Source organism: Tetrao urogallus, assembly GCF_951394365.1.
Source record: "Tetrao urogallus genome assembly, chromosome: 9".
Classification (NCBI taxonomy): Eukaryota; Metazoa; Chordata; class Aves; order Galliformes; family Phasianidae; genus Tetrao; species Tetrao urogallus.
In genome coordinates this window covers 22,499,308-22,522,190 of record NC_136822.1, presented here as the reverse complement: position 1 = coordinate 22,522,190, position 22,883 = coordinate 22,499,308, and the positions used below count along the sequence as shown (strand labels likewise).

The following is a 22,883-nucleotide window of genomic DNA, read 5'->3' as shown; positions in this document are numbered from 1 at the left end:
GTTTCCCTACCCTTCAATTTACATCTCAGCCTACCTGCCTGCCCCAGCGCAGCTGGACTGGTCCCAGAAGCACTAAAACATACATGCTGCAACACTGCCCTGCTAGCCTGGCCTACTTTAAAGGCTTTACTCAACTGCCAGAACTTAAAAGGGAAGGCTTCTTAGATGTGCATTCCCTCCGTGTACTCCTGGTAACCTCCTCCCAAAAACGGAGATGTAAGCAAATTGCATTCAAAGAGACAGATGTTATCTTGCAGCGTAGCCTGACCCAGCTCAGGGCCCAGCTCCCCCCCTCACCAGCACACCCTCTTTCTCTTCTGATGGCTGAAATAACGACATTCAGATGTACCTGTTTCATCTCAGGAGGCACAGCTGACATTCTCAACTCTCCCAAACTCCTGCTGCTGTGCTGCACAGCGTGATTACTTCTACAGTCAGCACCAGGACAGCACAGCTGAGAAAACTTCCCTTCGTGTAATTAACTGGCCTCTACTCCCCCCCATTTCTTCTTTGTAGGAGACATTAAGCAGCACATTACCTTGAAGAATTATTACTGTGGCTCTATCGGGGTATTACCACTGTGTATTCGCTGCTTTATCTGCACGGCAGCATCCACCTGCAGACTGCATCTCTACAAAAGCAGTACCAGGAGTATCCTGTTTTCTTTGTTAAGTATGTACAAAAATGTTCCAAACAGTTAATGGGACTGCAAGGAATGATATTTGAGTATATTGGATTATTCTCTAATCACTGTTAAATCGTATGAAAGATTAAACTGTTTTGTTCTAACCGTTATTAGCAAAACATCTGACAAAGTTTATCCTTTAATCTCTGCATAACTGAAACCCTGTGATCACTATCTCTCTTTGTCACAGGCTGTGGGTATTGTCGCCGTCAGGAAAGCTGCAGCCAACGTCAGCACCAGCACAGAGCGCGTCCGTGTCCACCTGAGCTCTGGGAGGATCCGCAGTGAGCACCGAGGTGCCATGGGGAAAGAGTTTAAATAAATGAAAACAGGTCTGCTGGTATCCATCTAACTTCTGCCTTACACGCAGCTCTGCTTGCTGACTCGTAAGCACATACAGCAACATGTTTACTGAAATCGTCCAAAAAGTTTAAAAATTATATAGAAGAAACTGATGATCAAATTGTAAACTGTGAATGGAAACAGCTGAAATCTGTAAAGTGGGGACATAAAAATGTAATGTAAAAAGTTGCTTTATGGTACATTGGAAACAACAACAAAAAAAAATGCATCGGGCAAGGCTGGGTCCATGTCCCAAGAAGCTGCACTGACTGCAGGCAGTGGCCAAGCTTAGCTGAGTATTCTAATGCCATACAGCCTGTTTTCTCACTAAGGCAAACACACACCAGTACCACAAGCAGCCTGACAGAACACGAGCGGTACCGCTCAGAGATACTGTCTGTAAAACAAAAGAGTGAACTATGACATTCAAGTGAGAGATGCACTTTACAGCACTGCTAGGTAACAGAAAGATCACACAGAGCCCAAGGGAGACACCACGTCATATTGCAAGACTGGCACAGGCCTCCCTATGGTTTCATTACCCCACTATCTTGCGTTCCACTGAACCAACCCACGAGGAGCCATCCTTCCCTTGCTGTGCAGGGGAGCTTCCTCGAGAACCTCTCCCCAGGCAAACATGGGAACCTGTTAGCAAATACTTCTAATGTCTGTGTTTGTTGGGATCGTTCCCTAAAGAGAGAAATGCTTTCCTTTGCTCACGCTGTCCCTGGCATCCTTCATCATCAGACAGAGCACTTCACATTTGCCACGTGCTGTTTCTTTCTGCACAGGAAGGGGATATACTGAGCTGGTAAGAACAAAGCAAAAGCAATTTTTTTGGTTAGTTTGTTTTTTGTCATTTTAACACGGTGTTCCCTGGAGGTTATCTCACGGAATGAAAACAGAACAGCTCACTCGTGGGATGTGCTCAGTGCTGAGGCACTCACTGCTCCCACTCGTGCCGCAGTCCCTGGCCGATGCCCCAGGCCCCTCCGCAGCCCCGCAGCCCATTGCTGAGGCTGGGAGTTGTCCAAGCACAGTTGGTACCACCTGCTGCAAATTCTTCAGTCCTTGTTATCTCTGCAGCAGCTCTCAGCCTTTCAAAAGCTAGTTCCATGAAGAAAGAGGAAAGGACGGTTCGTGCTTCATGCTTAACCTGCAATTCTGTTTTCCAGAAACTCTGCAAATTAATAGCTTTGATTATATTTTAAGAAGTCCCAGTGTGACACAACAAACTATCAGCTCCCGCTGCTATCCTCTCTAGAAGGCCAAACTCTGAGCTGTTAGGTTGCTTGATCAGCAGTATAAACCCAACGTCGTGCCAAAGACTGCAAAGGAACAGCTTTACCAGCAGGTAGCAAGGCTTCTCTGAAGCCATGGAAATAAGAAGTTCATCACAGCTGTCTGCATAAACAATGAGCTGCCCAGCACAGTGCAGACTGCAGCGTTGCTCTGTTTCTGCCACTGCTGAGAACACACACTTTAGTACTGAGGATGCCGTCAGAGAAGCAGTGAGGGATGTAACAGTCAGCAATCGCAGCACTGCTACAGGAACAGCTGAACTTCTATTCCCAACCAAGATTCACTCCAACTCACCGTAGCTGCCGGACCTGACCAGTACACAGCACTGTACAGGTTTAACATCTGCGAACACACACAGATTGCTACAGCCAGCAGGTCAGGCTATGGGCCCCAACTACCCGGTGGGAAACTGGGATGCTTCACAGTCAAAGCAAAATCAGAGTTCAAGCCTAGATCCAAACGTCACCCAACCCGCTGCAAATCCAAAAATAGACATGAATTGCTCAAATTCACACTGAATTGGCCATACAGGCAGGCAGACTGTTTTAATTGTGGCACAGTATTTACATGGTAATCATCAAACAAAGGAAAACCTTACTATGCTTTGGGCATCTTTAACCTGGTAATAAAAATAACAGCAAGATGCTACTGGGAGAACAGTGACCACGTGCTCCAGGCCTTGCACCCAGCCCACCACACCTGAGCCAGCAGCACTGAGAGGTGGACTGGGGAGGAAAGCATTCTCTGCTTGCATGGAGTTGGCTCCTTCTCTCTGGACAGTAAACAACAGCACCTACCCTCAGTTATGAGTAAGAACAAACCACCACTTTGTAATTAAACAACCTGGCATCTAACGTTTAATCTCCCTGAACAGCTGTCATGTCTCAGAACCTTATGAATAGTGAACAGTAGAACCAAAGAAAGCAAAGACTTTATTTTTAAATACAATTACATATTCTAGGATTAGAAAGCAGGACTAATCATATATATCTGCAGCATAATGCACACGTAACGACCAGTTAATTGCATTTTAACATTCGTGCCTTACTAAATATGCACACATGAACTCTCAGAGCAAACGCAGCACAGTGTAAGCCAGCCATGCCTTACCAAGGCAGACTGAAAAATTCATCTCTGCGTTTCACGTTCCCGAAGCCCCGAACCGTTCCCTCCTTCACACAGCAGGTCTCCTCCCACTGCCTATGGCCCAGCTCTGTGTGCAGACACTGAAACGTTCCCTGCCGAAGGAGGTGGTGTCCTTAAAACTTCTTAGAGAATTTAATAGGTCTGGAAACTCTTAGTAGGCGACTAAATCCCTTTGTAATCCTGGTAAGTTCTCAGACTGCCCATTCTCACAGGGATACATGGCCTAATTACAAACCCATTAAACATGGAGTTCAAGGGTCTGCTTTAACTCTGGAATTATTTGATCTGCCTTACGCTCAGCTTCACTGAAACAGAGTATTTATATTAATAAAAAAAAAGGACACTGAAGTGAAAACAGATCAGAGAGCAGGAAACCAAAAACACAAGGAAAGTACATGGAAACTGAAGAACACCAAGCAATATGGGAAAGAGCTCCTCCAGCCACAGGGGAAGATTTTCAGCAAAAGAAAGAAAAAGAACACCCACTTGCTCTGAGTAAGCTATTCTTAGCCAAGTGTAAGCAGAGCAAGGAAAAATATTAAGATGCTGTAGTCATGCCACCCTCCACACAATGCAAGACCAGTGCTTTGTCTCTGCACTTAGGCTTCCCAAAACCAGGGTGCTTCAGCACTGACTGGATCTGGCCACAGCGGAGTGCAGAGCACGTATGTGTGCTCACTGTGCGTGCTCTGCTGCAGGCATGCTCAGCCATCAGCCTAACAGTGCAACACGCAGCTGAACACCGCACATAAGTGCCTATCTGAACAGCCTGATTTTCCAGGGCTGAAGGATATCAGAGGATATCTTCACTCTCCATCCCACAGTGTAAGTTACTAGCAGCTTTGCCACAGGCTTCGGTGAAAGCAGGACAAGTCCTCACTGAGACGACCCTCACATTCTACCAGTCCACTTTCTCAGACTCACACATACCGGAGTTTCTCCGCACTCCCCACAAAGGACTGTAAATCACTCAAGTTAAAACAAAAATTCCTGTTTTTTCATTTGATAAGATCCAAGAAGGACAGTTTGAACAGGACAAATCCCACTGTTCCGACAGTCCAAAGCCAGGGCGGCTTCTTTCTTTCCCGTTTTCTCTACAGTACCTGTGTTACACAAGCCTTGTACTTTGCCATTCAGGATTAAGAGACCAAAGAGGCATTTAAGTAACAGACTTTGTTCAAATGATCTCACTGTCCAGGGACGTGGAGCCAGCTAACCTGCGACGCTGACAGAGAACTTATTTTTCTTGCAGACTATTTGCTTCTGTCATTTGGATGGGGAAAAGAAACTTCAAATCTAGGGTGCAAGCAGCAAGAAAGAGCAAAGCACTGACGCACAGTGTGCTGCTATGTCAGGCACGGTGAGATCTTCCGCTGCTCTGTTAAGCTGCGACACACTGTCCCCAATGATCTAGACGTTGCTTATGAATACTTTAAATCTGTCATCCTAAATTTAAACGTTTCCTTCTCCTCACTTTGAATACCTTCCAGCCTTAACATCTTGATTGTAACTGTACTCAGCACTCAGAGAAACGTGGCCTTCAGCACGTTTATTAGGTTTGCAGTATGTCAACGGCGTACTGTTTGAACATAACATGACAATGAAAGGAATCTCACCCTTCGGCACGTTGTATCCTGATCAGAGCCTGCACCAGTCCGACATCCTTCCAACTACTGAGAAAACACATACTTTGGGATCTGCTGTCTCCTGATGAAAGGCTCCTCATCCCTCACCAATTTAAATCATCAACACAATTCGGATGTGCAGTACTCCAAGCAGAATGTCATCTCACACATCACCCCTATCCCCACTTGCTACATCACACTGTTAACGTTTCGTTAAAACGCGTAATTTGTTTGATGTTCTGAACATTACTTCAAAGTGCTGTCAGATAGGATGCACAGACTTGTGCAAGCGCAGGCACATGCAAGGCAGACACACCAATGCACACAAACACAAACACCAGTATCATACTTGCAGTGGACCCTGAAAGAGTGTCTCTGCTGCACTGCACAGCCATGCCCACCTTGTCAGCACGCTACAATCAAGCAATGCATTAACAGACTCATTTAAGGCTTTACACAGCACCGCCCACGATTTTTAATGCTACATACAAGGCTGGTGACTGCCCTGAAGCTACAGACTACTCTCAAAATCCATTCTGCTCATGGTTATAATGAAAAGCATTTGTCTACCTCGGGTACCACAGGTAAGGTTTTTTCACCGAGCTGTTCTTTTACGCCTCAGTTCTGAAGCAGAATAGTTTTAGACGGCACTTGGGTGATCTCTGTTCTAAGAGCACAGTTGTCACAACAGGGACATTTCAGCAGGCAGAATTTACAGAATTCACTGGACAGAGGACCATAGATGGACAGCAGGGCTTGCAGAACACCCTCCTGGCTCCATGCGAGTGTCCAGGGACACGAGGCACGCAGCTGCTACAGCTCAGCCCTCCCTGTGCCACCCAAAGGCGGTTCCAGACCTGAGGCTCAGCAGCCAGGCACAACAACCAGGTGACAGCACAGAGATCCCCGACTTCCCACTCTCATTCGCCATCCCATTCCTGCTTCTCTGATAACAGTCTCTGGATTTTTCATGGAATAGATCGCCTCCAAAACCCCATTTTTTCCACGGTAATGACCCAGGTTTTCAGATTACCATCAGCCCCTTGAGCTGTCAGCTTCTACACTGTCATATTTCTAACTTTCTCTAAAATACCAATATTTGCTGCAGAACTGTAGGCTACTCAGGTGCCCTCAGAATACATTTTAGCCACAACATCTGCACGAGGGGCAGGCAGTTGGTTTCCCGTCACCCACTCCGTATTTTGGCCACGTTTGCCCACGGACACCCCTGTTACACTGCTCCTGCAGTACAGACACAGCCGCCAACCTCAACACACACCAGCTGCGTGAACTACGTTGCGCACTAATAAAAACAACAATCACCTCACCGTAAGTAAAAAGCTGACAGGTTGCGTGCTGTGAACTTACAGTAGCTGAAGCCTGCTGTTACCAGGACCTCCAAAAATACCATCCAAAAACACCTCCAAACAAACAGCCGCGCCGAGCTCCCAGCGCTCCGAGGTGACCCGGCTGCGTCTGAACCTCCCGCCGCTCCGCCCCGCAACGGCCCTCGTCCGCGACCGACACGCGGCTACCTCGCCGGCTGCCGGGCCGCAGCCCTGGTCCCCTTACCGCAGAGCCGGGTCCCGCCGGGCCGAACGCCCCCCTCACGTCGCAGGGCTCTGAGGGCCGCCGCAGGCCGGGCCGAACGCGGAGCCCGCCGCGCCTTCCCGCCCGCCCCCTGCCGGCCCGCCGCGGCCGCTTCCAGAAGGTTCGGCCACGTGACCCGAGGCGGCGCTCAGCCATGCTCGAGGGCGGCGCTGTGCGGGGCGGCGCCGATCAGCGCCGTCACGGCCCGGGGCGCCGCAGCAGGAGCGGCGTCTGCTGTGCTTGGAAGCCCAACGTCAAACACCGCGTGCCATTGAGGGCGTCCATCCGGTGCACCAGCGGAGGTTCTGCTCCAGTCGTTACCGGCCTGCTGCGCTCACGGTGGTTTGCAAGAGCCGGAAAGGCAGCTGTGACTCACGGTGTGCAGCCTTGGCTGTGCAGTGCAGGAAGGCCCACAGCCCTGCCCTGCTGCCATCCCATGCCGTGGCAGCCCCTGTGTGCCCTGTCCGGCTCTGAGCATCTCTCTCCTCTTTGTTCTGCAGAACCGCTCCCTGCTCTCTGCTCACAGCAGGGACGGCCGGCATGGCGGGATCCCAGGAACCCAAAAAGCTAATTAGGCTGTATTAATTGAAGCATCGTGTGTGGTTTGTAGGCTAGCTCAAAAGAGTAAAAGCACACTGCTTTTTAGATAAATGTTTTTTTCAGCCTAGCAAAGACCTGCGAGTCAGCTGTGGTACGAAGCTGTCAGCTGCAAAGACAGAGCTCTGTAATACAATACAATTAGACCTGAATAATTTAGGCACTGAAGCAAATATTTGAGGCCTGGGCAGTTTGCTTTCCTAAATGAGAAATCACCCAGACGTGGATTTGCTGCAAATCCACCCCCAGAGCCCTGAGTGTGTCAGGCTCCAGCACGGCAATGTCCCCAGCACTGCGCACACTGCAGGCGGAGGGCACAAGGCACAAGGAGAGCTGCCATTTTCTTCTCCTGCCTCTGACACAGGACTTAATGGGGAGGAGAACGTAGCAAGATTGAGATGGGTCATCGCAACCACACAGGCTGCGTTAATGCTGTTTGTTTCTTGAATGTTGTCTTTGTTACTTCGGGAAAGTGAGCTTTCCCAAAAGGAAATACAAGGAGTATCATCAACTCTGTTTCATAGCAATGTAAATGAATCCTAATTTCCTAAGTGTCATCCAGAGGTCATACTGCAAATAAGCTCTTGCTGTTGTCAGTTATTGTGACGCACTTTGTTTTTCTGAAGGCTGCACACTGCACCCATTCTGTGCATTGCTGAGATCTACCTGCCAGCAGAGCTGTAGGAACGCATCCTTCTGCAGCCACTGATTTCCAGGAGGTAACAGTGCTGCTACATCCTCTTAAACCACTAGTGAACAGGAAGCTTTATTTTTCAGGCCACTGATTTAATGATGTTGTGTTTTTTCACCTTTTTTTGGTTATGACCCTGAATCACCGGCTGGGTTTTGGTTCCGTGCACTGTGGCTGGCTGTCAGGACGGAGAGTCGTGGAAGGATCCCCGAAGGACAAACCTGCACTGTCAGCACTGCTGTCCTCTCTGAAAGCAGTAAGGCAACGCGGGAGGGTCACGAGGAAAACTGTTCTGTTCTCTAAATGTGAGGGTTTAATTATATGTTCAGTTCTGAGATGCATTTTTCTGTTGCAGTTTTTGGGGTAGTTTGGTTTTATTTTTCTCTCAGTTTTGTGAAATGATGATGATAGAACAACGATGAAAGATGATGAAGTTGAGTAAGAAGAAGTGCTTAAAACCTGACAGGAAATAATGCAAGCCATTGGTTCCTCTTGGCGCTGGGTGTACACCTCAACATATAGAGTACTTCCACTAATATCTGACCGCAGATCTCTCTGAAATCACAGGGCATTAAAAATAACTAAACACACTCTTGATCTCAGTGAAGAATTTGTTGCAGTTGTTCATAAGCAGAGCTTGAAGTTGACTGACAGGAGGAACTGTGTGCACCACCTACTGCAAATGCCCCGGCCAGCTGGCACACAGCGCTGGGCGGCAGCAGGGCAGCACTGTGTGTGCAGTGCTGTCAGCAGTGGGCAGCTGCAGAACTGGCCTGCAGCGCTTCTAGGAGGCTGTGCTGGCCAAAGAGTTTTCCAGCTGTGTTGAAGGCCTGCTGAAGGCCTGTCAGCCAGCACAAGCTCTGCTTCTCTGGTTGTCTGCAGGAGTGTAGCTATCGGATTTTAGGCTGTTACATTAGGTATGTGATGGGAGTTTTTCCCTGAAGAATGCCCCAACAGGAATTTCTGTATTTGACTCACAAGTCATACCTCCCTTACACTGCATATACAGAAATATATACATGCATGCTCCGCTTTTCCAAGCACAAGGTTCTACAGGAGTGGAAACTCACACTGATCGTCAGGCCTGTTAGTTCTCTCTGGGCTCTCCGAAGGCGAATCAGGCAGTTATGCTTTTTGGATTTACCTGAAACAAGTCTTCCTCTTGCCATTTCAGCTCAGCCCACACACGCTGCCTTCTGCTTTTCCGGTTTTGCTGTAGGCATCCACATGCAGGAACACACATCTACTCTTAGGCTGGGTGGTGAGAGTTGGCCTTGTTTGTCTCAGGGCGACTGTAGGGCAAAAGTGCTTCATTTTCACGTTCTGTTCAGCTGATTCTTTGCTGCTCTCCCACCTTCATCGCATGTGCTCTGCAGACTGGCTGCCATGCGGTTCCAGAGAGGTCAGCTCTTGGTTTCCACTTTTTGTAGAGCTGGGGAAGGCTGTGCCTCTCAAGCTGCAGATGTTTCAGTGTATGCCACCGATAATGAAAGATTTCAGAACTTCCAGTTGCCATTTCTGCCTCAGAGGCGAGATATGTGTCTTTAGGAAGGCAGCAAAAGTGAGTGTGATATCTGGTTTGAGAGAGGATGTGAGAAACTCATCTTGCTTCATCTGCAACTCTATTAGTAAAAATGAAACTTAATAAACATAAAACTCAGTGAGAATGAAAAGAAGTATCTTTTTGCATTGGTAGGCTGGTAAATCTGGTGATAGCTCAGGGCTGTCTCTTCGTGCGAGAAGTTGCAGCTGCCTTTCTTGTGAGAGGAAAGTGAATGAGGATATAAGATCTCGCAGAGGGTACGTGACAGCATCGATTTGGCAAAGGCAATGAGGCTGCACAGAAAGAGGCGCTGCAGACATGCAGCCGCTGCCCTTCTCTGTGCATCATCTCCGTCTCTCCGGAGCCGACCGGGAAGAAAGGCGCACTCCCAGCAGGTCGCCGCTCCCTCGGTCCTCCCGGCTGCCCGCCCCGCGGTACGGCCGGCCATGGGGCAGCACCGCCGGCCGCGGCGCCTGTCGCACCGCCCGCCCCGGGGCACGGCGCCTTCCCTTCCCTCCAGCTAAGCGCCGGGTGAAGCTCCGCGAGGTGAAGAGCGCGGTTCGCCGCCGTCGGGGCGGGGGGGGTTCGTTCGTTTGTTTGTTTCCCGCCCCGTCGCATTTTTACGATCTCAAAGAGGAAGGAGCCTTCGGGTCACCCGGAGAGCCGCTCGGACGGCGGCGGACCCGCGGGACCGCTTCGACCGCCAGCGGTTCGGCTCCGGCGGCGGCGGGAGAGCGCCCCGAGCTTTGATGTCCCGCCGATGCCGGCACTCCGCGGGCGGGACAGGCGCTGAGCCCCGCCGCCAGCCACCCGCCGCCACTCCAGCCTAGCCTTCCCTCCAGCCTAGCCTTCCTCCAGCCTAGCTTTCCCTCCAGCCTAGCGCTCCCGCCCGCCCCGCGCCGCCGCCCCGCCGCTGCCCGGTGATGCGCGTGGCGGCCCCGCGGCCGGACCCCTCCGAGCGGCAGCCGGTGAGTGCGGGGCGCGGGCCGGGACTGGCGAACGCGCGCCGCGCGGCTCCCCCGCCTCGGCAGTCCTGCGGGGCTTCGGCCTCGGGGCGGCGTGCCGTCGGGCGGGCGTCGGGACGGGACGGGACGGGACGTGCGGGGCGCGGAGCCCGCGGGCACCTGAACGGCCGCCCCGGCGCGGCGGAGCCGGACCGCCTCGTGCTCCCCGGCTGCGGCGGATGTGCGAGCGTCCTCACCGCGCGGCGCGGCCCGGCCGCAGCCCGCCGGCACCTCCCCGCCTACGGCGCGCCTCCCGCCGCCAGCTGCCCCCGGCCGGGCGGAGCGGAGCGGCAGCGTCCGGCCCGCCTCGCGAGCGAGCGGCGCGGAACCGCCCGCCCCGAGGGCTCCGCCGGGCTGCCGGCATCCCGACCGCACCGTGCGGGGCGGGGGCCGAGCCGGCAGCCCGAGCGCCCGGCCGTAGCGGGGAGCCCCGGTGGCACCGGTCAGCCCGAGCTGCCGCGCCGCGCTTCTGCCGCGCCGAGTGGCTCGTCTGCACGCTGCGTGCCACACAATGACAAAAAAGGTAGGGTGCTTCGTGCCGCGCTGCGTTCCCTGTAGAGACCGCACCGAGAAGCAGGTATGCCTCGAGTCACCTTTAAACGTATGCATCCCGAGGAGAAAAGCTACTGCATCAGCTCCCTGTGCAACCGCACCGGGGGCTGAGAAATGAATTTCGGCTGTCTGTTGCATCTTTGCTTTAGTAGGCAGCTGGGATCGTGGAGCATTGAAGAAATCTAAGAAAACCACGTTACCTATGCTTTTATCTGCTTACATTACTCCTCTGCTTTTGTTGTGCTTGCAGTTAGCACGCACGGAGGCTCTTACCTGGAGTTTGTTAATGCAGATGGGATATGTTCTCTAAATAACCAGAGGTAAAAATTAGTGGGATGCCTTTAAACACGAGGAGCACTGCAGGAGCAGCAAGATTAGCTCACATGGAAAAACTTAGCTGCAAGGAACGTATTGGCATGCAAAGGTGCAGTGTTTCTGCTGCTCCAATAAACCATGTTTTTACCACTTTAAAGACACTCTCAGAGCCATAAGATAAACATCACCTCTTAAATTAGGCCCCAGGTATTCACTGGTCAGCATTAAGTCAATGTGAATTACATTTTCTGCTGCTTGATATGACTGGAAGTGAGAAGGGTACAATGGTTAATAAATGGTTGTTTCCTTTTACATTACCTATGAATTTCTAGTTCACTGCTAATGCAGGACAAGCTTCTCGGCGCAGCTCTCACTCTTACGTGGCTGTGTGGGATTTCAGAGCTGTGTCTCAGCACTGGGTGCTCTGACCCACTATTCGGAGAGAAAAAAAAAGAGGGGAGATCACAAGAAGTGGAAGGGGCGGCAGTGGTGCAGATGTGAAGAGCAGAGCTGGGCAGAGCCTGCAGAGTGCCAGGCTGGGAGCTGCAGAATCCCTGGCACTGCTGGCACAGTGTGTGGCCCACTGTGTGGGGAGAGCAACGGAGGGGAGGGGGATGCTCTGATCTGAAACGTCCCCTCTTTCATTTGGGTAAGCAGTGTTAGCATGACAGCATTCACCCTATGCTTCAGTATTGCATAAACACAAAAAGTGATTCCTTAGGTCCCACCTGGTGAATCATTGATAAGCACACACTGCGGGGCAGCTGGCTCTTGAGGTGGCCATGAAAAGAGAGCAGGGATTGCTGGATCTGGGGGTTGGACCGGCTGGTCTCTGGGTCCCGTCCAACCCCTACGATTCTGTGGCTCTCTGGACTACAGGACAGCAATCAGGCAGAAACAGAGCGTGCTGAGTACAAGTGAAGACCGCTTATCGGAAAGGTTGTAGCAATTTGAGGACAAAGATGAATCCAAGGCAACAACTTAATCCAGTTGAACATACTGAAGTACAAGCCTGGGACTGGAGTGGCAGCAGAAGCTGAGAAAGGCACCCTTCCCGTTGGTACTGCTGCCTGCGGGGGAAAGTGGTGTGATGGGCATCACAGGAATGCTGAGAACAGACACTGCCAAGTTCCCATTGCCAAAACCTGAGAAATACATCGCCAGGTGTGCAGGAATGTGAATACCAGCAAAGAAAGTGAGCAGGCCCTAAGCAAGCAGGAGCAAAGCTTGGTCAAACTGCAGTGTTGTGGTTATCACCGCAAAGCCCCAGTCTCTGCACTGTCAGTATGGCCTGCTCCCAGCAGAGGCTGACTTATTTATTGTTTTTTGCTATTTTTAGTGACAGCTGCAAAGCTGTAGTCAAGAACTGCTTACACGATACTTTAAAAGATGACAGCGAAGCACAATGGTATATTTTGACCTTTGGCATGAGATAAGTAATTGGCAGATTAAGTTAATTTTTATTCAGGCCAGGAGACTTGCTTTTGCTTCCTTGTGAATTCCTGTACCATCACACAGGATTAAATTGCACGGTGAGTTTTTAAAAACAGCTTTGGTTTGCTGGCCTTCCTTTTCTGCTCGGTGGCCTCTTTGCAGAAGGCAGAGCTCTGCTGTGTCCCCAGGCACATGGTACGTATGCGTGTGGGCACACATCTGAGTGCCACCACGTCCTGGCCGTGTTACAGATAACTTTGTGCCAGTCTGGAAATTCACCCAGGAAGCATCTTGGTTTCTGTGCAGCTGAGGAGCCCATTTCAGGACCCACGATTCGGCGTTCTCCAGTGACTTTTCCCTTTTCCTTTTCAGACACTGGGTTATGGGCAAGTCAGAAAGTCAGATGGATATCACTGAAATGAACGCTCCAAAACCAAAGAAGAAACCGCGCTGGAGCGGCCTGGAAATAGGGCTGACTGTTGTCGTGATTCTGCTGGCCATTGTGGCAATCACAATGATAGTCCTGTATGCCACATACGATGGTGAGTACACGTAAATGTCTTGGAATGTACAAATCCACGTTAATATAAAAGCATTTAAAGAAATGATGCAAAAAGGCTTCATCAAATAGAATCCAGCTGTTCATATGGGAAAGAAAAAAAAAACAAACCTGAAGATTCAGCATATTAAAACACTGCATTAGAAAAGTATGTTGCATATGTACAGAGCTGCACTGCAAAGACGTTAAGAAAGACTTTTAAACGGTCAGCTCAGAATATCTGCCTGAGACCGTAAGTCTGTGCCCACAGTGCAAAATGAGAAGCAGCAGCCCATCATCATTGTGCTGCACAGTGCGCTGTCAGACAGCATGGCACAGTGCAGGAAATGCAGCGCTGCAGCCACGCTCTGCACTGCTGCACAGACACACACTAACTATGCAAAGCGGTGGGAAACACAAACCATCTGCTTGTTTGGACCTCGCAATACTTCTGTTTGTAATTAATGCTTCGGGAAGCAGAAACTGCAGAAGAGAATCCTTCCAAACAGCCCCAAACTGCAGTGTTTCCTCCACATTGCTGCAGAAGTGAAAATCCCATTTTTTCCATTCACAATGATTGCGACAAGCACTCAGTGAGTGCAGGCACACAAAGTGTTTGGTAATTCAGCAGCCATACCAAAGCATTTGAAAATAATTCAGTCTAGGCAGAAATACTGATTTTTTTTGTTGTTTCTTAATGGAAAACACAAGAATGCTCAAAATTCCATTTTGTGAACACTTGGTGAATGTTTAATCACACTAGAATTGACTTTTTTCATTTTAAAGTACTTAATGATTTTGCTTTATTTTTGTATTTCCCATTTATGGAATGGAAAAAATGCCATTCTGAAATGAAAACCAAGAAGTGCCACATTTCTGAATCTCAGAAGGAAATATCTGTGCTGTGGAGCCATGGATTTTGCTCACAGGGCTGCATGGTGAATGTGGCAGAATGTTCACACAAATCCTCCTCCATCTTTTTGTCACTGCAAAGAACTGCTGCATTCAGACTGACTTTGTAACTGTTTTCAGTCTATTTTCTATTTTTCTCCAAATTTCTCCCCTTCTAAATAAAACTAATATTTCTATCACTTGTAATTGATTGATAGAACCTTTCCTTCAAATGACCACGAGGTTCTGCATGATGAGCACAGCACTGAGAGCCCTAAAGGGATAACAGTCTTTTTAGAGCCAGACCCTATAAATCTCACGTTCTGAACGCACGCTGTTCTTTGATCTTTATCTCACTGCACCCTGCAGTTAATGCAATTTCTAAAGTGACTGTCATTGAAAGTAAAATTTACAGTAGCTTTTATTGTATTGACATTGAGTAGAAGTTAAAAGTATGATTGCTTTGTTTTCTAGATGGGGTTTGCAAGACATCAGACTGCATAAAGTCAGGTAAGAATGAACATACGTATGTTTTAAATACATGTATGTACTTCTAGGCAAAATTAAACCACATACTGTTGCCAACTGGCTGTACACAACGCAGCACATTGAGGCATGCCATCTGCTAACCCAAATCATTCCCTTTCTGTATTTTTTCTGCAAATGTAAAATCTCACGATGTGGTACTGTCGAATCTCATAAAGTCATCAGGGTCAGGCTGGTTCAAGACTCAGAAGCAGACTCCAAAAAATACCTCTAGCTGCAGATACTGATTGAAGTGAACCAGAAAACGGCTCTTCCTCACCAAGTCAGCATTCAGGCGGTGCTGCAGCACGTGCTGAAAGGCTGTGTCTCCAAAGATGCATATAAGGAGAGTCTTGACTGCTAACAGCTCTTAAAGATGCCGTGCTGCTGTTTGAGGGGAGGCAGAGTTAGTCTGCATGTCCAGAACAGCTGTGTATTCTATAGGCTGCCTAGCTAATGTCATTCTTCAGAAAGGACTGAACTGCAGAAACAATTCTTAGTTTACACATTGGCCTGAAGTCCGCTAAAAAGCCTCAAGGCAAGATGAGCCACGCTTTCCCTTTCCCCTTTTTTTGAATGGTACAAAAATCACTGATTTTTTTCAGCTGTATTTACAAGCCAGCTGTTAGTCAAGTCAAAGCCCCTGGAGAGAAATATTCTGCTCTGTCTGCTGTATTTTGGAGATTTGTTGCATCAACAGTATCAATAGGAAAGCATCAGAAATACAGCGATATCTATGTGTTATCTTCATGTCAAGTGGAACTGATAAATTCTGTGTGAATTCTGTACATCACGACCGGCCCCTCTGGGATTCAAGGGAAAAGGCAGCCCCAGGAGAGGGCGTAGACCTACTGTGTCAGTGAGAGACACAGGAGAAGTTCAGAGGAGGCATACAGGTTTTGACAGTCGGCACCCCAGAAAAACGTTTTTTCAAGCCAGGGTTCATGTAACACAAGCTAAGTGCAGATGATAAGGAATCTGAAGTGCACAGCACCCCAACAGAGGCTTCCAGAACACTTGGATTCATTGGCCCCATTTAGACTTTCAGACATGCCAGGAACACAGCAGAAGCATCACTCTATTTGTTTCCTTTCTTGTCTGGGGCTGCTCCTTTCAGGCCTCACTTCACACAGCAGTGGGAGCATCTGCTCCACACCTCAGTCCTGTGCAATCATCCCCTGGTGAAGCCTTGGCCCAGCCTGTTGTCTGGGTGCTGGATGCTGCCATCACAACAGGCTATGCATCTCCTAGGATCTATTTCAGGCAGCCTCGATGTATCCTAGTTATACTTCCAAAGGATTTTTCGGCCATCACGATGTGTGATTTGCACTTGTGTATGTATGCACGTGTTGATATGCTGATACACAGGCCTGATGCACGCTGCCTGAGCTCAAACGGCACAGACTGATGAGAACAGGAACTGTTCGTATCTCTGTTATTAATGGCACCTAGGTAAGCACACAAGTTTCTCCCACATCCTTCTCAGGTCACTAGGCGTTATGCCATCTTTTATTACTTTATTTGTAAGCTATTAAAGCAACAACTGGCAATGATGAGAATCAGAATAAAATTAATCATTAAAAGTAGTTCAAATAGGTCTCTACATTCTTCAGTGCAAGTTAGGACACTGAGTAAACACGTTAAGCACGGGAATAGAAGCAATATTTGGATCATCAAAGCAATACAGAGGACTAATGAAAAGTGTAACATCGTATTTTATTTACTTGTGAAGGTATGAGTGACTCTGTATTAGAATTAAGTAACAAAAATACTCATCAGTCTCACACTTCCAATTTCCAGAGCAAAATCATCTCACTGTTTGGGCTTGAATGCTCCACTGGGCCCAAGTATGAACTTGTAAATGACTTCCCATATTGGCATCAAGCATGTGCTCCAGGGCTTCACTGATGACAAAACCACATTCCATTGATTTTAGTTTATTTGTGGTATCAGGCAAATAATCACTTCTACTTGTGCAAAGTAGATGTGCAAATTACACTCTTGAAGTGAGTGTTTTTGGGGGCAGTACCTGAAGTGTGTATTCTGAAGGAAAACTTGAATGAAGAAGGAAGAACTGCAGTTGCCATGACTCAGCTCGGTCTTTTCACAGCATTTAACCTTAATGTTTTCATAAAATTGGATGTGCTAACATGGCTGGTTTGGGCTCTACAGCAGAAATGTCACAATAGGTAATTTTTTATCACAGCAGTAGAAAAGAAAGATTGCACAGGTACTGACTGCCAATAGAGCAACCTGATTCCACGGTTCAAGCAAGGCTGATTTACACAGACAGTAATGAAGTTGCCAGACGTACACAAGATGTAAACTTCTTCTAGTTCTTGGTTTGCTTTTGTTGTTGTTATTGTTTCTTTTCTCCAAAAGTGGCAACACAGTGGTTGAATTACATTTTCTGGGTGTCAGAAGATTTTTCCAACTCATCACTACATTGTGGCAAGGTTGGCACACGGCACTGAAAGAGCCGCTGTGAAGTCAGTCCTGGCTGTTGAGGTCTTTGTTGCTGGATTAACATGTCAGGATAACCCAAAGGACAGTGCTGCCCTCTAGATGCTCCGCTCTAACAGAGGGATTCCTAAGGACACCCTTAAACTGAAAGAGCTTGGTAATGGTCAGCCTTCCTCTGTTACAGCAAGGACCTAGCACAGGAATAAAGCACGCCATCCAAAGCATCCCTTTCCCTTAAATACAGCACAACAAACTAGGAAGAAAATAGATACCGGAGTTTACACAGTCGCAGAAGAGCTGGAAGTGGGAGTGAGCTCCGGGGATCATCCAGCCCGACCGCCCTGCTCAGAGCGGCGCCAACTGGAGAGTGGCTCAGATCTGCCCGACAAGCTTTGATCACTTCCCAGTCAGACACCTCCTAAACTTCCTGGGCAGCACCATTCAGTGCTGACCGCCCCTAGGGATGCTCAGTGGGGATGGGCGTTTGGCTTTCTCAAGAATGGGTAAAAAGCAATTGTCAAACAGTGCAAACAGGACTGGATATCATCATCTCCCATTGCTGCCATGATCCGGTGTTCTTTCAAACTGAAGTCATCCTGCCATTAACTTCACAAGGGAAAAATGGCATGCTAGGCACTGTACCTATTTCCACAATGTTTTTTATGCTACTTGTGCGTTCCGAAACTGAAAATGCATGTGTTCTTGGCTTTTTCCAGCTTCCAACATCATAAAGCCATCTAATGTTGGCTTCAAATGTAACTTTAACTGAACATCCCAAGAGAACCAAGGGAGGAAGCCAGTCCATAGAAATAGTACAGCCTGCCTACACCTCTCATCTCCACCACCATAATGGACATAGAAAATATTGAAAGCACAGAGAAATAACTGTATTTGACTGTATTTGACTAACCCGAGAGGGGGAGGAAGAAATGCTTGTACAAGCCTCACCATTCACTAAAATTAATGTCTGAATACAGGGAGGATATTCAGTATTCTGGCAAATCAAAGGTATCACTAGCTGGTCCCTGACTCTGAGCATCTCTCCCTTCCTTTACAGACCTTCTGCTACCACATTAGTGGTGAAAACAAGCTAGAAGGAATAACTATACAAAGCAAAAGATAAAGCACTGGAATTTTATGAATAGTGGCTGGGAAACAGTCATCAAGAAAGCGGATCTCAAAAAGGAAACCCATGTTATGATCAGTCAGTGACCAGTTAGTCTTTGATCAGCCAACCCTGATAGGGCCAACAAGGAACACAAGAAGCAGTGGAAGTTCTATAAAAATGTGGAATAGAGCTAGAATATCAAATGCAGATTCTGGAAACCAGCTTTTAATTTTTCTTCTCATCCCCTTTCAAAACAAAGAAGTCAGTAAATGAAACATTTTATAACCAAGTAACCACTCACAATGAATAACAAGATTAGATAGAGGAAGCTTAGCCATCCATAAACACAGGCAACAGAAAAGCATATGAGCTGCAGGCTATAAAAGAACAGTGACTGTTACTGCCTTGTACTTGGCTTGGCCTAGGACATTAACGTAGGCTGGAGCCTGTTCTAAACAAAAGGGAAAGTAGCAAACTAATGCATTCGTTGCTGCTCCCCAAAAAGCCTTTTCACCTTGATTTGTCTTATATTACAGCAGCCCGAATCATTGAGAACATGGACACCACCGCAGAGCCTTGCAATGATTTTTACCAATATGCCTGTGGAGGATGGCTGAAGAGGAACGTCATTCCAGAAACCAGCTCCCGTTACAGTAACTTTGACATTTTAAGAGATGAACTAGAAGTTGTTTTAAAAGGTCAGTAGGGTTTATGTTTGTGGACTAGATAAAGTTTCTTCTTTGGCCTCCATGTAACTCTAACAAGGTGTGGTTATCTAGCAAAGCTTAAAATACTACTAAATATTTCATTTTCTTCACGTTCAGATCAGGAAAATCCACCACAAACCGTTTGCTTGGGGAATACCTTGGAAGTTACACTGTTGTGTCTGACACTGGAGCAGAGCCGACTCGAGCTGACCTTTCTGTTATCTGAACTCTGTGTGCTCATCTGCGTATTCTAATTTGTTTAATTACTCTCATGAACTAACAGTAGCAGGGAAGCCAGGTGACAAAGACTGCCAGCTGTAATGCTGGAAGCTGCTCGCTGGCAGCCCTGTCCTGCAGATCTCTGTTCCAGCTGCTGCACCTCAAGCAGCAGGGAGCACTTCTCAAACATCACATCTGGGCCGATCAGCATTTCTGCCTCCACAAAAAGCAACACTGCCAAATCATCCATACTTACTTTTCTCAGACAAAAGTAACAGTGTCAAAGAAACCATTGAGTTTATGCTCACAAAAGATTCTCAAACTGCTCTGGACACAGATCATCCTTTCCCTGCTCACTTAGCTTCTGGTTTTACCAAGTTTGTGGTTCACAGATGTTACAGCTTCCATTTCTGCGGAGCAGTGTTTGTAAAGGAGCGCCGAGTGCGGGCTGCCCTGGGGAAGGAGAGCCAGCAGCCCAGTGTGACAGCAGGGCAGCACGGACAGGGCCTCACAGCTCCTTCCTCCCCAACAGAGATCAGATATTAAGGTACATTTGCTGTGTGTTCCAGATGTCCTCGACACACCGAGCAGCAATGACATAACAGCAGTGCAGAAGGCAAAAACTCTGTACAGATCATGCATAAATGAAAGTAAGTTCCTCCTGTATTTATTGCCTATAGGATACATAAGAATGATGTTAAGGAACAACTTCCAAAGGGAGCTGTATCTCCACACTTGTGGTTTCAGCACAGAATTTTTCAGAAGTTCTTCCTGAGTCTTAGTTACATAAAAACATCAGCAGCACAATGAGTTCTGTGCGTCCTGTTCTGCGTGCTTTGATATTTTAAGTGCATCTGCATTACTCTTGAGCTTCCAGTTTGATGCAGATATTTGAACTCAAATCCTTGCAGTTCAATATGAATTAATTCTTTCTTAGAAGAGATCAGGTAGAAAATCTCTGGCATATCAAGCTTCTATAAAGACACAGGGGTCGTTTACTTCAAGAATTTGAGCTAGGTGCTTCGCTGAGGTGCAATGAAGCAGCAGTGCTACTTAAATAATTTTTTTATTTTCCATCGAATTATGAACATTTCCCAAAGGTATTATTTTAAGTTCTATTTACAGCTGAAATCCAGTAGTCCTGCAATATCATGGTCCTAGAGATTTGCATAAGTTGTTTGCAGTCATGACTGAAATGTATTTAAAACATCAAATCTTCAAGAAGAGGCATAGATCAGAATGTAATTCTGTTGTGCTGATGGTGAGAAGAGTTCTCAGGTTCAGAATTCTAAGCTCATTACAATAGTACACAATTTGTATGTTCTAAAATGCCACATTAGTTCATTTTGTTTCTTCCAAAAGCAACCATTGATAGCAGAGGTGGAATGCCTTTGATCAGTCTCCTGGCAAATTTATCTGACTGGCCTGTAGCAACAAACAACTGGGAGTCTTCCTACGGTAAGACAATCTTCTCTGTTAAAATTCTAAATGACTTCTTTGTCACTGTTTACCAAAAAGAAGACTGAGTGCACCTTTCATTTGCCCAGGTGCTGCTTGGACAGCTGAGACAGCTATTGCACAGCTCAACTCCAGATATGGGAAGAAGGTCCTGATTAATTTCTTTGTTGGCACAGATGATAAAAATTCCTCAGCACACATCATTCATGTAAGTCTGCTGGTAGCATCCAACTGCTCATCATGTAAGTGTAGCAAAAGAACCAGAAAGCACAGACATACGTGTTAGCCAGGAGAAATGTTACTGGTCTGAATGTTACCGGTTGGACACGAGTTTGTGAATCTCTGCAGTTGTTCAGCTTCCCTTATGAGTTTGGCAGTGCAGTGTCCTTTCTCAGGGTTAATAATCTTTATTCACTGTACTGGTACACTGTTATTCTCAGGAAGGTGAGCGCAACTGAGACATACATAGATACATACACACAGTTCATAGGCACGCTGTCCAGAAGTCAGACATGATCTACTTAGATATGCATGCAAGCAAAAAAATATGCATGGCTTCCTTTCCTTGCCCTTGAGGAAGAAATCCCTCTCACTGAAAACCTGGGCTGTGGTCCCAATGGCAAAAAAGCCTGCAGGGCAGGGGGCTGTTTTTATAATGTGCTCTTATGTCAAAGTCCAACAGGAACTGCAGTTCCCTGCCCAAACATGAAAGCAGCTGAGGACGTTTGCATAAGCAGTGTGTCCAGAGCACCCTGCTGTTAGGTGTAAGACATCTCTGACAATGGAACATCCAGAGCAAGATGGGATTGCATACGGTGAATCTGCACTTGCTGCTCCCAAGACACAGCAGTTATAAGCAGTGGGGTCCAGTCATCTCAGTACCTGGGTGCAGAGATCCTCAGCTACTTTGCATGTATGAATTTCAAAGATGCAGGAGCTGCCCTGCTTGTCTGTGGACTGTTTTCTGTACATCCACTGCTTCGGCATGGATTACACACAGCATGCATTGTTCAGCAACAGAAGGAAGTCTGGAGAGAAAGACAAGAAGAATAAGGAGAGTGGAAAGAGTTAAAGGGGCACAAGGGGATAGGAAAGACACTTCCCATAGGGCAGAGGATAACGTTTCCAGAATGAAGCATCAGCACCTGTAATTGACCAAAGAGCAGCATCATGTGATGCCATTTTGTCCCTACACGTTTTAACTTTTACTTCAATTTACAGATTGACCAACCTGGGCTTGGCCTGCCTTCTCGTGACTACTATGAATGCACAGGAGCATACCAAGAGGTAAGATGGAGCTGACAGATCACTGACTACATTCCTGCACTTTTAGCCTATATATTCAAGGCAGGTGTATCTTCCAAGAGTGAGGTTGGCAAAGAACTGGAACAGTCTGTCCCCAGATTGATTCTAATACTACACTGGGAACCATCACTGGCAGAATCGAGTAACCTGAGACAGAAAGGTAATCATTATGAGCATTTAAACAAGGCTGACCTACAGGTGAGAACAGTGTGTGACAGACTGGAGGAAGAATCTGGGGTAAGTGTGCAAGTAGGTGAGAAATCAGGAGCTAGGAGAAAAGGAAAAGCAATTGCAGAAGATACAGATTCTAGGAGACTAGGGGGAAATAGAAATAAATGAGCTAAGAACAGGAGGCAGTACAAGTGTCCTGAAGAGGAGGTATTATATTATTATGCCATTAATGTTAGTGTCCTTGTTTGACCCTCCTGGCTGCACTAGGAGCCAAGTATTTTCCATCTAGGCTCCAGCTGCCAGTATTAACCACTTGTCCCTGCACTGGATGAGGAGGCTGCATATTCCTCTGGTATCACTGTGCATCAGAAATCCCAACCTGCCTCGTTTCCTTCATCATCCATTCTCTCTTTTCTCTTTTAATTAACATACATGTGGAAGAAACAGTAGTTTTCCAAATAATTCCTGTATGAACATCTACTTTTTAGGTTTTTAGGTCCTCCTGAAAGGAAATAAACCTGAAAGAGTTTGCCTTTATTACACATTTTCTGCTAGGCTTTACAGCTGAATCAAGACATAGCCCACACTGAGATAGCTAGAAGTTAAGTGCTTATGGATCACCTCTGTTCAGTGATCACAAAATGATGAACTATGATTGACTGGCATCAATCA

General features: G+C 47.4%; 1 protein-coding gene across 1 annotated transcript in view; it reads left to right on the top strand.

The window, feature by feature from the left end:
- Positions 1–13,208: 13,208 nt before the first annotated feature.
- MME (membrane metalloendopeptidase) overlaps positions 13,209–22,883 on the top strand; it is a gene marked incomplete at both ends in the record, with an annotated part of 34,198 nt that continues 24,523 nt past the window's right edge. Inside the window, 7 exons of the mRNA XM_079539774.1 lie at positions 13,209–13,368; positions 14,730–14,765; positions 18,888–19,049; positions 19,847–19,927; positions 20,640–20,735; positions 20,825–20,943; positions 21,957–22,022. Of these exons, the coding sequence (XP_079395900.1) occupies positions 13,209–13,368; positions 14,730–14,765; positions 18,888–19,049; positions 19,847–19,927; positions 20,640–20,735; positions 20,825–20,943; positions 21,957–22,022 (720 nt within the window). The remainder of the gene's footprint in view (positions 13,369–14,729; positions 14,766–18,887; positions 19,050–19,846; positions 19,928–20,639; positions 20,736–20,824; positions 20,944–21,956; positions 22,023–22,883) is intronic.